The sequence below is a fragment of the Nuphar pumila genome, chromosome 1 (assembly GCF_984573655.1).
Source record: "Nuphar pumila chromosome 1, dmNupPumi1.hap1.1, whole genome shotgun sequence".
NCBI classification, from domain to species: domain Eukaryota; kingdom Viridiplantae; phylum Streptophyta; class Magnoliopsida; order Nymphaeales; family Nymphaeaceae; genus Nuphar; species Nuphar pumila.
The window spans coordinates 181143226-181160752 of record NC_143249.1 but is presented as its reverse complement, the minus strand read 5'-3'; the positions used below and the strand labels follow the sequence as shown (position 1 = coordinate 181160752).

General features: G+C 41.2%; 1 protein-coding gene across 2 annotated transcripts; it reads left to right on the top strand.

Moving 5' to 3' along the window:
* The first annotated feature begins 7194 nt into the window (after nucleotides 1-7194).
* Nucleotides 7195-15858, top strand: LOC149851541 (chromophore lyase CRL, chloroplastic-like). Of its 2 annotated transcripts, XM_090001231.1 has the most exons (9): nucleotides 7195-7428; nucleotides 7508-7557; nucleotides 10163-10223; nucleotides 10318-10353; nucleotides 11626-11676; nucleotides 14338-14430; nucleotides 15205-15309; nucleotides 15483-15575; nucleotides 15664-15858. In XM_090001231.1, the coding sequence occupies exons 1-9, from the start codon at nucleotides 7273-7275 to the stop codon at nucleotides 15802-15804; spliced, it is 786 nt and encodes a 261-aa protein (XP_089857357.1). In that variant the 5' UTR covers nucleotides 7195-7272; the 3' UTR covers nucleotides 15805-15858. The 2 variants fall into 2 exon arrangements, with proteins under 2 accessions (XP_089857357.1, XP_089857364.1); XM_090001238.1 differs by lacking the exon at nucleotides 15205-15309.
* The last annotated feature ends 1669 nt before the right edge of the window (nucleotides 15859-17527 follow it).

Here is a 17527-nt window from a genome sequence, read left to right as displayed (position 1 = left end):
TGTGGTAGGTGCAGCACACTTAATACCAGACTTAAAGTGTACCATCACATTGCACTTTATCTCAATTCCTCCTACTCAAGGCGCCGCAGATTCAGATTAAATTGCAGCTAATAAGAGCTTTGGCAATCTCAGCCATCACACTTTCAAATGCTACAAAATGGGGGCAGGCATGCAATCCTAAGGGGCCGTTTGTGAGCAGCGGAAGAAGACTCCCCTCAAGGATTTCTGCAGAGTTGGGTTCCTTTTTCACGAGGAAAGGGAGCCCAAAATCAATGCCGAAACCCTTCAGCGGAAATGTTTCCCATTAGGTGGGGGTGGCGTTTCGATTTTCTTTCCGCAGATGAACTCTCCGCGGCATCCATGCTGCAGATAGTGCATCTGGGGCAGGCAAACGTAAGAGCCTGTTTGCATATCACAGAAAGTTGGGGATTTTCATGAAAAAGCACGGGCCCCATGCATTTTTTCTGCGATGAAACTGAGTATAGCATTTGCGTAAGCGTTTCTGCAAAAACCCGTGTTTCCGTGGCACTTGCATCCAAGCATATGCTTTGCACAATCCTATAAGGTCAGGGTTTGGTGATAAACAAGTAGGTCCGATTAGAATCTAGGTCGGAGTCAGATTAATATATGGAGCTGGGTATGGTTTGTGAAATTTCATGTCAGACCTGTGCTCGACCTGAATTTCGACTAAGATCGACAAATTTTTAATGTAAAAAGGACAAAAATATTATTTTACCGGGTATGGTTCGGGTCTGGTTCATGGAATCCTTATAAGATCTGGATATGGTTTCTCTTATAGTGAGTCTGATTCGACCTGAGTCCAGACCTGGTACCATCATCTCAAATCAGGCCTGGGTCTGGTTCCACCTGCATCCCAACCTAACCCGACCCGATGACACCTGTAATATATATGCATGATATTGTCAATTATGAGTAACTAAATTGTTAGACACATAAAATAACTAACATTAAGCAATATTGATCATTAATGTGCTCTAAATTGTCATATTAACAATATCGTGTACCTTGGTATCAGGTTAAATTTTGTGTGATCTTGATATTATTATTAGCAAATGGTTTTATAACTCCAATTGCATTCCGTTACAAAATGCGGGAGATTTTGGTGATTGGTTCTGTCCATGCCATGGATCTCACACTGACATTTCTGGCAGGATACGCAAGAGGCCAGCACCATACAACCTTGAGGTCCCAACATACACCTTCTTGGACGATAATAAGCTGTTTATTGGATGAGTTCTTGTAGGAATAAACAGCTTCTGGTATGGTTCTACAACTTTCCATCAGTATTGAGACTTGAATTGACTTCTCATTTGCTTATTTTGTGTTCTTGATTATATTTTGAGTTGTAGTAGCCAGTATTTTGTTTGGCATCATACTTCTGAATAATGTTTGTTGGCTCTGAGAAAGATAATCCAGCGAATGCATCCCGTAAGAACATCATTATTCCAGACAACTAGTTGATAAAGAAGATGATCAAGATGGGCATGTGGGGAATCCTCCAGTGGACCCACACGGTTTCAAGATAGATCAAGACTGCAAGAGTAATCAAGGGTTTCACTTCAAGCAGGATTTACTCATGAAAAAGACTCTAAGAAAAAGAAACCTATTCAAAAGGGAGTCCTAAAAGTATGTAATCTTAGAGAGTTAAAATCATCTGAATAAAGAAGGTTTAAAAAACCTATTTTCTCTTGTAATCAAATGAGCATTATGAATAAACCGCTGCACTTAAGAAGAACATTGAACAGAGAGGGAGATTACCCTGGACATAGGCACGCTTGGCCGAACCACGTAAAACTGTGTGTATGCGTTTTTGTTCTTGCATTTCAGTTTAGGTAAAATCTGATTCAATGTCAGATTTATTCTAAACACTGGTCAGGGAGCTGCTATTGCCTATATTTTGGCCCTCTGTAGCGGTCAGGGACCAAATTTTTTTGGGGCCTTGTATAATTTTTTTATTTTCTTTCCCTCTTTTAACTATCGAAAAAGAGCAATAAAGCGTTTTGTTTAATTGTGGGGCTCATGTTTTTTTCGGTTGTTTCTTGCTGGAGGTTTTCGTAACACTCCTTCTCACGATTTTTCTATTTTTCTTTCTCTGTTTCTTTCTCACGATTTTTTTAATGACTCCCCTACAGTGACTTTTAGTGTTGTCGGGTCTCCAATGAGCCCCACAGCGATTTATAGTGTTGGCTGGTCTTCCAACAGCGATTGTAGTATTGTTGGGCCTTCCTACAGCGATTTATAGTATTTTCGGGTCTCCAACGAGTCCCACAACAATTTATAGTATTATTCGGCCTTCCAACAGCGATTTGTAGTATTGTCGGGCTTTCCTACGGTGATTTATAGTGTTTTCGGGTCTTCAACGAGCCCCACAACGAGTTATAGTGTTATTCGGCTTTTCAACAACGATTTTTAGTATTGACAGACGCAAATCACTATAGCGATTTATAGTATTTTTGGGTCTCCAATGAGTCCCACAATGATTTATAGTGGTGTTGGATCTCACTATAGCGATTTGTAGTGTCTTCTGCAAATCACTATAGCGATTTGTAGTGTTATTCAGTAAGCAAATCGCTGTAAATCGTTACTCGAATTAGGACCAACTTGTTAGGGTTATATCTCCCTAACCGGAGGTCATATTCCAAATCCGTAAAAAGTGGTGTCTTCGTTATTGAGTCTAGTTTATTCCTGTAAATTTTCAATGATTTCTATTGTCATTTCATTCCCCATTTTAACTAAAAACCAGACCCTTATTATTATGTATTGTTTGAGTTGCACAACATCATTCTCGCTTGACATCCACAACACCGCGCAGCGGAACCCGCGCCGGAGGGAGCCCCCGGACCCCTCTTCTGTAAGGGCAAAAACTCTAAATCAAACTCCACAACTAATCAAGTTGAACGATGCTACCCACGCTGGGAGGAACCCCCAAACCCCCCTCTTGTAAGAGCAAAAACTCTGAATCAGGCTCCACAACGAATCAAGTTGAATGATGCTATCCATGCTGGGAGGAGCCCTCAAACCCTTCTCCTATAAGGGAAAAAACTCTTAATCAACTCATCAAGTTGAATTATGCTACCCACGCTAGGAGGAGCACTCAGACCCCCCTTCTGTAAGGGTAAAAACTCTGAATCAGGCTCCACAACTCTTCAAGTTGAATGATGCTACCCACTCTGGGAGGAGCCTCCAAACCCTCCTCCTGTAAGGGTAAAAACTTTGAATCAGGCTCCACAACAGTCAATGTGTAGGTCAGGCGGTGCTTGATGGAGCAATGTAGGATCTTCTGCTGGATATACACAGAAGCAGAAAGAGAAGGGAGAGAGAGTGTGAGAGGGTCACGCTGGAAGGAGCCCCCAAACCCTCCTCCTATAAGGGTAAAAACTCTGAATCAGGCTCCACAATAGTCAATGTGCAAGTCAGTCGGTGTTTGATGGAGCAATGTAGGATCTTCTACTGGATGTGCACAGAAGTAAAAAGAGAAGGGAGAGAGAGAGTGAGATGGTTGATATTCATTGCCTCCTCCAGGAGAGATTTCTTTCTCGGATAATCTTGCAATGCAGAAACTGAGTCTTAAATAATCATCTTCGGGGCACTTAAGTCTTTACAATCACTTCTTTTCTATAATCGTTATTTTTTTTTTGCACCAATGGAAGAAAGGGTACTTAAGTCTTTGCAATCGCATCAAAATCCAATGCTAATTAATGTTGACAAACACGGGGATACGAGTATTTGGTGCTTTTTGGGACCCCCGAGCATGAGATGCCCTTTCCGGGGGGGACATATAACTTGCTTAGGTCTCTACCGCCTTAAAAAAGTGAGCAGACACTTCAAGACCGATCAGAAACGTGACATTCTTGTTCAAGAGATTCACGGTGAAGACACTACCCCGAGCTTCTTATACTCTTCCCGGATCATCACAACGGGTCCTTTCATGAATCTCAGGAGTCCTCAACCGCCTGAACCGTAGGAGGAGTCCTCCTCTTCTTAGATCCGGAGAAGAGAAAAGCAGACAGAAACTTCGCCGCTAGAACCGTCGTCAGAACCAACAATCTGACATAGTACTAGTTACTCTCTTTCAAGTCCATCTCGTACAGAAGGCAAACTCCAGGAATCCGAGAAAGAATAGAGCAAACAGAACAGAGAACGATGGAATACAGAACTAACACCGCGACATTCTCAATAGTTCACGAGATTTTGAAGGAAAAGTACAGAAATCGGAACAAAAAAAACTCAAAATTAAGATTTTTATTCCACCGATCAGGCCAAGGTAACAGAAGAAAACCTAACATAGTTAAAAACAAGAATATTTAAATTTGAAAGCGGAGAAATCTCTGCTTTATCAATTCTTAACCGCAGCAAAGGGCGAGAAAACGTTCAAAAGAGGAATGACTTCTCAGAATACGAGAGTTGGCGCCAAAAATCTGGAAGGATGGTCAACCAATTCTTCGTATATTATACAAGGGATAGTCATTTTCCATCAATATCGAGCGACTGCAGAGACAGTGATATAGTAATTAATTTTTACGAAGTTTTCGTTATGATTATGGATGTAAACGGTTCGGATTCAGATCCGATGTGGCCAATAACAGATTCCACTAATCTTATATTGGCTAAACGGATTTGAATTATAATTTAGATTTAGATGGTGAAAAGCTCATGCGGTATCCGTTTTTTGACATGTATCAAATCCAAAAAAAATCAAAACCATATCCACATCAGATTATAATCTAATATTGTTTTGACTTACCAAATCCTACTAAATGGAGTTGGATTCGATCAAATATCAGGTAAAATCCTATCTATTGACATCCTTAATAGTTAATATGACTAGTATATAAAGAGAAACGATAAGAGGTCTAAATTGGAGTATTTGCGTGACATAAATTTTATGCAACACCAACTTGGATCCGAATAAACACAACCATTTTTTTCGGTCAGACAACCCACATCCTAATACGTACTATAGGTCAGCCTCAAGGGGTTTGGCCTAATGGAAGCGCGAGCCTTGGCTCATTTAGAGCTCGGCCCATTAGGTTTTAAGTGTGGTCCGACCTGGAGATGGCCAGACCCCATTGACTAATGAGCCAAGTTTTAGCCCGGTTCTTAATGATTTCGGGTTTGAAGAATAGCCCATGAATCGACTCATTGGTCCAATGAGCTAATGTTTAGCGGGTCAGTTCAGACTTGCCCAAACTCATTTGTAGGTTATTTTTCAATGTCAACAACCCTAATTCTTAAATGAGCCAATAGTTCATGCATTCAACCAATTATCTTTCTATTTTCTATAAAATCAATGCAACTAATTTAATAAATATTAATAATCCAACCAGCTATTTTTTTATCTTTTATATTATTAAGAAATTAATTAGGTAGCTTCAGTCGGTCCGATAGGCTGTAGGCCAACTCGGGCCCAACTAGGGGTGGCAATCGGGTCGGGTTGGCGGGTCAGCATACCTCAACCCGAACCCGACCCGTTTATTAAACGGGTCGGCTGTGGCAAACACGAACCCAACCCGTTTAATAAACGGGTAACCCGACACGACCCGCCAACCCATTTAATAAATGGGTTGGGTCGGGTAAACGGGTTTTCAGGTTCGCGGGTCAGGTTGGCGGGTTGACGGATCGGGTTGGCAGGTAGGCAGGTTGGCGGGTCGGGTTGGCGGGTTGACGGGTTGGCAAACGGGTTGGCGGGTTGGCAAACGGGTTGGCGGGTCGAGTTGGCGGGTTGACCCACCCGCCTAACCCTTTTATTAAACGGGTCAGCCGGGTTGGCGGGTTGGCATACCCCCAACCCAAACCCGACCTGTTTAATAAACGGGTTATGCGGGTCGACCCGTTTATTAAACGGGTTGGCTTAAGCCCAACCCGAACCCGCCTAAGAGGCGGGTTGGCGGGTCGGGTTGGCGGGTCGTGTCAGAAATTGCCACCCCTAGGCCCAACCCATGTATATAATGAGCAGGTTTTGGTCCCATAAATAATGGGTCATATCCTAAAACCTTGACCCAAATCCAGCTCATGGTGGGTCGGGTCGGCTTAGCCGGACCGGTTGTCCACCCACCTTGAAAAAAGACTGTAATTATGGTAGACGTAGCCAGAGCGATTAGGTCTATGATCCCGGGGGTGGTTTTCTCATTCTCATGAGAAAAGAAATCATAGTATCAGTCGGACTGGGGTCAAAGATCCGACCCATTTGGGTCCCTGTCTGTCCAGTGTCTACTGCATAGCGACAGCGAGAGGGGAATCCCAATTAGGGATGGCAGTGGGGCGGGGCGGGGGACAAGGTTTCCACCCCCGCCCCGCCTCAAAATTTTATCCTCCACCCCCGCCCCGCCTCCGCGGCGGGGATGGATTTTATCCTCCACCCCCGCCTTCATCCCCGTTTCATGTCCTCCACCCCCGCCCCGTCCCCGTCCCCGCCCCGTCCCCGTCCCCGCCCCGCCCCCGCCCCGTCCCCGTCCCGACCCCGCCCCCGTCCCCGACCCCGCGGGATGAGCGTGCTCGTCACCGGCGCCGCTGGCTTTGTCGGCACCCACGTCTCGCTCGCCCTCCGGAAGCGCGGTGACGGTGTCGTCGGCCTCGACAACTTCAACGACTACTACGACCCCTCGCTCAAGAAGGCCCGCCGTCGAATCCTCGGCGACCACGGCGTCTTCGTCATCGCCGGCGACATCAACGACGCCCGGCTCCTGGCCAAGCTCTTCGACCTCGTCGCCTTCACCCACGTGATGCACCTCGCCGCCCAGGCCGGAGTCCGGTACGCTATCGAGAACCCGGCGTCCTTCGTGCACAGTAACGTCGCCCGGCTCCAGGGTTAGGAAATTAGGGAAGGGAGTTAGGGTTAGTAAACAGTTCATCTGAGTTGGGGGCGGGGATGGGGCGGGGCCGGGACGGGGATGGGCCGGGGCGGGGATGGGGCGGGGCGGGGCGGGGCGGGGGAACGTGCCAGTCCATCCCCGCCTCCACCCCCGGACGGGGATGGATTTTAACCTTCATCCCCGTTTCATACCCTTCATCCCCGGTCCAAACGGGGCGAGGCGGGGCGGGGCCCCGCTTTCCCCCGGTCCACTGCCATCCCTAATCCCAATTCCCCACCTCATGTTTGGATAATGGAGTCACGACAATGAAGACAGGACAAAGTAATAAAGGAAAACCGTCCCCACCTCTCTCTCTCTCTCTCTGGTTGTGTCTAGCACAGGAAAAATGAACGCCGCGGCTCGCGCTCGAGTCTGACAACCGTCGCAGGCGGCCGGCGGAATGGGGTCGAGCGGGAACGGGCGGAGCCGGGCGAGGGGCCTCGTCCTGAAGGCGCTTGCCCTCCTCGGCGGCGCCTTTCTTCTCAGGAAGCTCACCAAGTCCGCCACCCGTTGGGACCACGCTCGCGTCGTTGCCGGCGCCCTCTCCGGTGAGAAGGTTTCGTGCCTCCCATCCCTCCTCGTCCATTTTCTTTTTTCGGGTGATGAGTCGTTTTGATTTTGTCTCTTGGGTGCAGTTTTCTTACGAGCAAGCCTGTAGAGATTCCGCGAATTACTTCAATCTGAGGTATCGTTGGTTTTAGTTTTTTTTTTTCGATGGTTTTTGTTTCTTTTTGGTGAGAATAGTGGTGATTGCAGTGGTTTGTGGTTTAGTTTGTGTCTTGCTTTGTGTCTTGCTTTGTGCGTATTTGCTTGTGGGGTGTGCTTGTTTTTGGGGTTCTGTCTGTAGGTGCACTGGAATTTTTGAGTTTAGAGTCACAATTTGTTTTTTATGGTTGTGGGTTTTGTGAACAGAGGTGATCTGAATGACTTGTAGTTTGGTTTGCGTCTTGTTTTGAGGGTATTTGATTGTGGGGTGTGTGTTTTTTCGGTTTCTGTTTGTGGGTTTATCGAAATTCCGAGTTTGGAGTCAGAAATCCGTTCTTTCTAGTTGTGGGTGATATGGACAAAGGTGATTGTCAGCATTTTTTGGCACTAAATCTTCAGTAGTATAGCTTATCTAGTTTGTTGATCAAGTGGGATTAGGGGATTCTAGTTATCATTGGAAACGATGAGCTTAAGGAAGTCTTGCCCATGCTGTCAAAGGACAGTGCTTATTGTTTCCCCTCATTCCATGTTAGGAATCCTACTATGGTCGGTGATGTAGGCAATTGATTTCTGTGAGATTCTATTGAGTGGGAGAGAACACTGTAACTAACAGCAATTGATAAGGTAATCAATCAGATTATATTTTCAAAGGAGGAATGGAAAGTACTAGAGTAGGTCGGTATGTTTCAGTATGATGTTAGTGCTCAGCCCATGCTATTAGGCGTGTACATAAAGTGCTCATTCACATAGTCAAGTTACATAACTCTTCTTATAGTCTATCTTAGTGGCGTCGGAAGCACCATACTGGAGTGGGAAGGACACTTGCAAGGAAGCATACTTCAGAAGTGTAAAACTCCTCGCTTCTGAAGCATTGTTGAAAGCGATGGGCATCACAATTACCAACTTGTGAATCTGACAGATGAAAATCTCAATTCCCTGACTGAAATATGGTGATTATGATCTCCATTCTCTTTCTGCTTCATGTTTCAATCTCCATCTCACTTTCTGCTTCACATTTCTCGTAGAATCTAAAATGTCTTTATTCTTGCTTTTGATATTTGTATTACTTCCTCATTATGCTTCCTGGCCTGGCAAATTTAGTTTATCTCACACTCATCTTCTAGAAGACTTTATCATTCTTCCTATTGGGGAGAACTACTAAGAGAGGGGTAGGCATTCCATGAGCGGTTGAAGGGACCACCTTCTTCAGTATGACAGACAAAACTTTGTCTTTTTTCCTCTAGTTTTATATTTTTTTCAAACTCTCAGCTAAAACGTGATTTGGAATTTCTAAGGCCCCTACCACAATATAAATATGCTAGAATGCACAATCTTTGAAACCCATTCTCTTTAGGAAGGAGAACAAAAGGTGCATATTCCTACAAAAGCCTCAAGAGTCAATGGATCTGTTCTTATGGAGTTGCCGGCTGATTGAAAATGAAAGTAGAGCCTGATAAGCTCACATAACAGCCCCACTATGAAAAGTCGAGACTGAGAATGTGTGTGTGCACGAGCATGCGCAGGCGTGCAAGAGAGAGAGAGAGAGGTGATTCCATCCAGCCATAGGTGTCTCTTACCACGTAGGCTGGCCACCTTTCAACAAATGAAAAAACACGCTTATGCTTCTAGTGAAGGGTATTTTTTCTTCACTCATTAGTAATGTCTCTTTTAATGGATCACAAATTCACAATACATTTGACAAAAGGCAAAAGCGTGTCCACCTCTCCAAGAGTCTTGTTCATGGCCTTAAAGAATACCATTGGAGAGTAGCAATTCCTTGTTTAAAGTTTTTAGGGACTGGAACAATGGAGTTGTTATTGATAGTAGCAGTCGCTGCTTGTTTGAGCTGACTTGCTTATCTTTCTTCACAGTCCTACAATCAAGAAAGGACAATAAGGGCCTTGCTTTGAGAATTAAGATACCTTATTCAACCTTTTATTTAGTTCATTTTTTAGTCAGGCACAAATCGACAGAAAGGCAAAACCTCTTCAAGCAATCCTCGCCCTCCTTATCGGTTATACAAAAAAGGCAAAACAACGTAAGAGATCCTTGACTATTTACTTGCCTCTCTAGTTTAATCACCTTGTGTTTCCTTATTAATTTTTTTAGTATAGGTTTTTTCTTTTGACTTAGTAGGTTGGGCACTTAGCAATAAAAAAGATGTCTTACTCCTCTATTTGTGTTACTATATGGAAGGGGAGTCTACCCACCTTCACCTCTGGATGGGGAAGTTCCTCTTGAACCCCCCCTCTCCTTACATGGATCTCACATGTTGGATGAGCAAACATGCATGAAAAAAAGAGATGGCTAGAGGATTCCTCTTGAAACAAGCACAAAGGACACCAACTTACCAAGTAGTGAGTGGCCAAGCTTCCTTAGCCTATCCTTGGTAGTATCTTGTCGTTGATGGCCAGACACTTTTTAGTAGGGCAGCATTGGGAGAGTGCCCTGGCAGCCAAGTACTTAGAGCATCAGTGGAATTGTACCTAAATTCTAATAAGGTGTTTTATGTGGCATTATTTTGGAACGTTTTTTTTTAAGTTTAGGTATCTGATGAATGTATTTTTGCAACTTATTTCTCGCAGAATGCTGACATGCCCAGCAGCGGTGATGCTGGATGGATCGAAGGTTTTGTATTTTGAGCAGGTAAGGATGAATAGAGATTTTAAGGAATAAACATTTACTTATTCTGAGTAATTGTTCAAGTTTTACTTTTTCCTTTTCTTTTTTGACGTGGCAGGCATTTTGGAGAACTCCTGAGAAGCCTTTTCGGCAGGCATGACAAACTTCTCTTCATTTTCATTACTTATATTTTAGCACATGACTGTCTGAGCTGTCATGTTTTGCTAGAGATTGTACACTTTCCTCAATGTTGTGAATGTTAGGATTTTTGTTGTTTCATTTGGAATTTGGAATTTCACTCTCCAATTGCTTTCAGAACTCATGTTGGAATTGATGGAATATTGGTAGGCTATGAAAGAGCACTGTACAATCACATTCTGTCCCAATTGTCCATTCTAGTCTATGCGTGGAGGTTTAAACATTTATTTTTCATTCCCAGTCTTCAGTTTATAACAAAAAACATTGTGGAAGCTTTTGTTCAAATCGGCTTTTTTAATGTTAAGTAGACAAGGAATCTTCCATCTGTTTGAATCTTATGATGGACTTGTGTAGACAAGCACTTATTTTGAAAATAGTCTCACAAAGGTTGATATCTATTCTATCAACAGAATGTAATCATTGTATTATTCTTGGGGACATTTACTGGATTTGCTCAATTAATAAAGCAGATATATGGTTGGAAGCAGTTTACCAAAATTAATTCAACTGAATCCTCATGAGTCATGGGGTTGACCTGTAAAGTCAACTCTGGCTAGTAGAACTCGCAAAAATAATAATGACTTGGCCCGAGTTGAGGTGGCATGCAGCACTTGAACATGTCTGATTCTAAATGGCCATACAAGTTAGTGATGAATCAAGTGAGTTCCATGTCAAAACTGACTCCTGATCCATGGATTCATTTGAGTTGACCCAGTGGATGGTTAGTCTCTCTAAGTTGTGCTTCAATATGACATGGAAGTCTGTATGTCATAATTTTAGTTCTTTTGCTCTTATTCCATAAATGCACAATTATCAGGTTCTGATCAAAGCATGTTTATTTGCAATCCATCTTTGTGATTTAACTAGGAAATTCACTTGCAAACATTTTGATCAGTAGATGTTACTGTTATGTTATAAAGTGATATCTAAATATGTGAGTGGCATTGACATGTAAGATATTCATGATATGCAGCAACTTGCACACTTAAAGCAAGATTATCTGTAAGAAAATATCACTATATACTGCCAAAAACTTATAAGTATGGAGATTATTTAGTTGAAATCTTTTTTTCTATATGTATTCTTTGTCCTGTCCATGACCAACATGACCCTGTAGTATTAGCTCACTGCATTTGTAACTTGGTTATTTTCAACTTGTAAGATTATGCTATTGCTTTTCTTGATGTTTCTTTGTGCAAAAGAAGTCCTAAAAGGTTTCCTTTTCCAGAGGTTTTATATGGTGAAGCCTTGTTCGAAAGAGATGAAGTGTGATGTTGAGGTGAGCCACACTCAGTTTTACATCTTCATAATTCAGAAGCTTGAGACCACGTTGCTCTTGGCTTATATTAATTATTTGGCTTTATTTTGACTGGCCTTTATCGTGTGCTCTTCTCAACCTTTTATTTACTCTGCATAGTAAATAAAGTATTTACATAAAATTGATTTGGAAGATGCGTGGATGGTTCTGGTTCTTTCTGATACAAAGTGATGTCTCAATACATCTTCTCTGAATGTTAGCATCTTCGCCTAGGTTATCAACTTCTAAACTTGTTTGGCTTTATTTGAAGGCCGTAACTTTAGATGGACTTTTACCATGGATTGACCTTGTGATTTGCAACTTGAAAATGATGGCATTTATTTCATCTATCTTCATCTGAATCTATTTGGTTTGCAGTCATCAATTAAATGTCCTATTCTTGTGTGTTTTGCATGTAAGAGTTTTATATGTCTGTTGCATTGCAATATGCTTGAATTTGAAATGGTAGAACAACAGAACCCACTAGTGAAGTTTTAAGTTTTTCAGGAATAGTCTAGGTGGCCTATGTGATAGGTAGTAGACTAGTAGGACTGGGAAACAAGCCGAGCAGCTTGTGGTTCGGCTTGCCATGAAGTCGTCCGTGTTCAGTTCATGCAGCTGGTGAGTCGAGCCACAAGAAGCTCATTAACAAAGAACGAGTCGAGCACGAACAAAGGGTGCTCGGCTCGGTTGAGCTCGTGTAAGCTTGTACGAACATAAAATATATAATTTAAGTGCAACATATGGCATTAAAAGCATTTTTGTTCAGATGGTTAGTTTATATGGCACGTGACAAAGAGGTCTCGGTTTCAAATCCCATCATTGTCAGCATTAACTTTATGTACTTTTTTACACGAGCCAGCTCGTGACTCGGTTCAGCTGACTTGAGCTTGGCTCGTCTACCTACGAACTCAAGCTGAGTTAAATGGTAAACAAACCGAGCTTGAACAAGGTGGGTTCAGCTTGTTTACCAGTCCTAATAGGATGCTGGCCTCTTATGATTGTGTTTCAGTAAAAAACCATATCTTCTAATCTGTTTTTTGGAAATATTTTGTGTTGCAGCGGATAAATAAGTTCATACCAGGACCATTCTGGGCTGAATAGCCAGTAGTTTTCACAGTTTGGTAATAATCTGTCACATGGACACTTCATGCTGGAAACATGCAGCTTGGCAATAGTGGGATGGGGTGAAGTCAGTTTTATGAAGGTAGGATATAGAGATGCATTCATGTTACACAGTGTATTATCTAATATATATTAAAATGAGCACAAAATCCTAAATCACAGATATGTGTATGTGTATATATATACATAACTAGATATATTTATTTATCACTTATATTTATATTTGTAAGAATGTTAGTATACATGTACGTATAAAAGCTACCAAGTCTGAAGATCATGGGAGGGGTGTAGCCATGGGGGAGGGAAAAGGAAAGGATTACCCATGAATATGACATTTTGTGAGCAGTAGGATATATGTATATACTATATATATACACATATTCATAGCACATAATGTATTCTCTGTTGATTTTGATTTTATAGAAAAGACACACACGCATATATATATATATATATATATATATATATATATAAATGAATATGATCCCTTCGCAATCTATGGTTTCATCATCTTCTTCCTCCTGCTCTACTATCTTTTGTCAATTGTAATTGACTGGTTCCTAATTTTTTATTCTTTGTATTAACTCTAACCATATTGAATGGAAATTTCAAGTATCATACTTGATTTTCTTGTTGAACATACTTTTCCCCTCCTCCAAGGACAAATTGTTTGAAACAAGTTCTTGATCCCTCAGCTTCTTCTATGATTTCACCAATTGATAATAATGAACTCGCAGTACCTATAGATGATGATTTTGCATCAAGGTGCAAGAGTATCAGGTCAATATGAATATTAACTACCTGATTGGTCCACTTCTATTTTGTTGATATTAATTGTTACTATTGCTATGATGGCTTTTACCTCTGGTGTTAGTTGTATGTCTCAAGATTGAGAATGGTTGAGCTTATCTGCCTATACGAGTTTCTGTAATTATGTGTTTGGTTATAGTTATTAGTTCCAATTGATATAAGTCCGTGTTTGTTGGGAAGTAGTATGAATGTGTTCCTATTTGTTTTAGGTGTTGGTTTTCCTGGCCACTTGCAATAGATGCTTGTCAGAAGCATTTGCAAGACTAACCATGTGAGGGTGGTGCTAGATGAATCATCGTTGCATGCATGAAATTATGTTTGTTTGTTAGTAAAATCGGATTTTGCTGGTAATAGGCATTACATGCATGATATGAAGGCCTTCGTGTTGTCATAATACTGAAAAAACAATTGTTTTCTTTAGTGATAGCTACTATGGTACAACCTCCTTTTTTCTATCTTCTATCATTATGTTTGTAAAGGACCTAAAGGTACTTTTCAAGATATTGCTTTCTGTTCCGCGACAAACTTAATTTCAGTAAAAAATCTTTTATTACATGATTTTGGACAGATCTGATGAAATATCAACATGTCTGTGTTTGCATATGTTCATAGTAATTTCTAAAGTTAGATGATGTGATTGAATACCTTCCTTCATTGCTTATGGACACTAACTCCTTCAATTTACAAATACACAATTTACATGGACAGCTGAGTTCCTATGTTATTAGGGATGTAGAGGAGTACAAAAATTTCTGTGATAGACCAAAGAATCAGCGTCCTCAAGCTGAAGAAGTTATTGGGGTAAGCCTAGCAGATAAGACATAATTTTGTGCTTTTCCCTTCTTTTGATTGTTGCAAATGTTCAGTCTTTTTTACCTCTCCTAATTTCCTGTTGCAAAAACTGAGTATACAATCATTTCAATATTGGAGCTCGATTTAAATGGATTTGTTTAATGTTAGAGACACCTAGAATTTTCTCTTCTAGGTTCGAATTCAGGATCCCTCAATTGTTATGGTGCAATTCCTACTGGTCTAGCCAGAGAGAAAATTTACTGCCAAGAATTGCATTCCAGAAATATGGAGATGGCACTGCCATGTTTAGTGCTGTTTTGCTTGGTCATGAATTAGTGTTAGGAGTCGGGTCAGTGCGATATCTGGGTTGATTGAAATCAGTATATTACCTCTAACACAGATGCAAGCATGCACATGCACTAGTTAGGTTCATTAGCTCATTTATGTGTGTTCTGGTTAATGCTAATGTTAGAGTCAGGGTGTCTCTACCCAATGGATTTCGCTTGAATCAGCAGTCATTGCTGTTTTATGATCTGATTGATTTTGGGCATGTTTGCGCTGCCCTGTGATTTTTGGTTCCTGTGATTGTAAATCACAGTCACCTTACTTTCTCAAGGTTAGTGGAACATGAGAAAAACTGAAGTTGTGAGTGTGATTGTCAGCTGTGATTGTCTTTGCATCTTTTTACTTTGAAACTTGTGAAAGTAGATAACAAGGTTGACCTTGTGATCTACTTTCTCCCCTGTGACCAAAACAAACATGCCCAAAATCTTTTATATGTAGGATATTGCAGAGCACTTGACAACTGTTTATCTTTCACACTGTGAACGTGGGAAGCGCTGCTTATATGAAGGTTCTACTCCACCTGGTGGTTTTCCTAATTCATGGGTATATTTCCTATTGAACTTGTATTGCTAAGCGTCTGTACTTTTTGGCCTTTTCTTCTATGAAAAACTAAAATCTAGTTCAGAAGTTTGGTGAGGAAACCAACTATCTCGGAGTCGGATTGCTTCTAATATGTTGATCTGTTGATACATGGTTTTGATGAACATTGATTACAGAATGGTGCTTCATGCTGCACCTCGGAACTCTCTATCCTGAGAAATGGTGAAGTGCATACTTGGGACAGAGGATATGATGATGAAGGCACACAGGTACTTCAACGCATTGAAATTTTTTGCCACTTTATGTAGTCCTATGATAAATGATAGTCTAACATGTCGAGAGTTTCATGGCTAACAGGTTTGGGGAGTAAAAGATGGTCCGTATGAATTTAAACCAGCACCTCCTTCCAGTTTCAATGGCATGTATTCTCCTTTAAATTTTGCCCCCGTTATGTCCTTGGAAAAGAAGATAGATGATTCGTTTGATATGCAAGATTGATAAATGCTGTGTAATATTTGCCCTGTTAATGTAAATTTTAATATGTTTGGTCTCTCTCTCTCTCTCTCTCTCTCTCTCTCTCTCTCCAGTTTGTAGGTCTCTTTTTATATGTGATCGTGCACTAACGTACTAGGTCTCCAAACTAAAGGAACCTCAAGTATAGCCTAGACAATAATTGGTCTGGCAATTGGCTACTCTGGTCATGCTTATGGGTGCATAAAACCATTAATCACACAGATTAGGATTTTTTTTAATTACACGGGAAACCGGCATCAGGATGGGGACACCGTTGTTGTTTTTTCTTATTACATGGGGAAACCAGTTTAGGACAGGAGACCTGCCATTTAAAAAAAAAACAGCTTTGGGATCGGAGACCTGCCTAAACAAAAATCTGAACCCTCAACTGCGTGAGATTAGAACTAAGGGCATGTTCTTTTGGATCATTCTGATTTACTTTCTCATTTGAATGAGAAAGTGAATCTGATTTATCTGATTTGTATCAGCAGCTGAACATAAAAAGTTAAGCTGTGAGAAAGTGAATCTCATTTGCCTTTGCAAATGAGAGTCTCTTTCTAATTTGCTTGAGATTCAAAATCACATGAAACCCATTGTGATTCTGAATCTCAAGCAAATTAGAAAGTGATTCTTAATCATGTTTTTTAAAAGGAGCAGCCGAACTTATACCCTAAAGTTCACTTGATTGTTTGATAGGTAAATACAATGACTGAACAGATTCAGTGATCGGGCCTGGGTACTTAATAAAGTATTCAGGCCACACAAAACACAAAAAATCGCTGTGCGTGTAACTATTTTTTGTATAAGTCATTCCTATGCATAATATCCAAAGAAGCCCAAATCCATGGTTATAAGTAGGGGTGTCAACAGTTCTGGTTTACCCAAACTGGACCTGGACCAAACCCTATAGGGTCCAGGTATGGTGACAAATAAGAAGACCCGATTAAGATCCAGGTTCAGATCCGAAGGCCTGATTAATATATGGACCCGGGTATAGTTTGTGAATTTTTATACCAGACTCGGACCCGACCCGAGTTCCGATTAAGACCCGTAATTTTCAATGTAAAAATAATAAAAAATTATTATTTTACCGGGTATGATCCGGGTCTGGTTCATGTAGTTCTTATCGGATCTGGATATGGTTTCTCTTATAGTAGACCCGATTAGACCCAGATCCGGACATGATACCATACCCGAAAATCTGGTCCAAGTCTGGTTCCACCCGGGTCTAAACCAAACTGGACCCGTTGACACCCCTAGTTATAAGTGGAAGCCTCTCCTGTGAGTCTTGCAATATTTTTCAGAGATTTTCACAAACCATGAAAATCCCAATATTATTGCAAGATTTTCAAAATCTTGCTCATTATATCCCATCTCTTATAGTTTTTAATTTTTAACATTTTACAAAATGTTCATTTTTTGCATATTTTTAAATATAAAAATACCAAGAAAATACTAAGAGGGGTCAAATTTCTTTGTGGTCAAACGTGCCATATAGGACCATCCTTATAAATTAGGCGAGGAACCCTTTGGAAGTTGGAAAATGAAATCCTAGCCCATTCTTTTCCATGCTATGTAGGGGTGCAAATGGATCATACACAGTCCAGAATCATGGTTGATCCAGATCCATAAATCCAAATCTCAGTCTGAAATAGATGCCTTGAAGTAATCCATAAGTAGTCTAAACGTAGATCAAGTTGGAAAATGA

What these genes read in the sequence shown, in the direction of transcription:
- LOC149851541 (XM_090001231.1), top strand. Translation starts at nt 7,273, where the DNA reads ATGGGGTCGAGCGGGAACGGGCGGAGCCGGGCGAGGGGCCTCGTCCTG. An exon ending in AGATGAAGTGTGATGTTGAG is followed by an intron (nt 11,677 to 14,337) that starts GTGAGCCACACT and finishes TTACATGGACAG; the next exon opens with CTGAGTTCCTATGTTATTAG. An exon ending in GTGGTTTTCCTAATTCATGG is followed by an intron (nt 15,310 to 15,482) that starts GTATATTTCCTA and finishes CATTGATTACAG; the next exon opens with AATGGTGCTTCATGCTGCAC.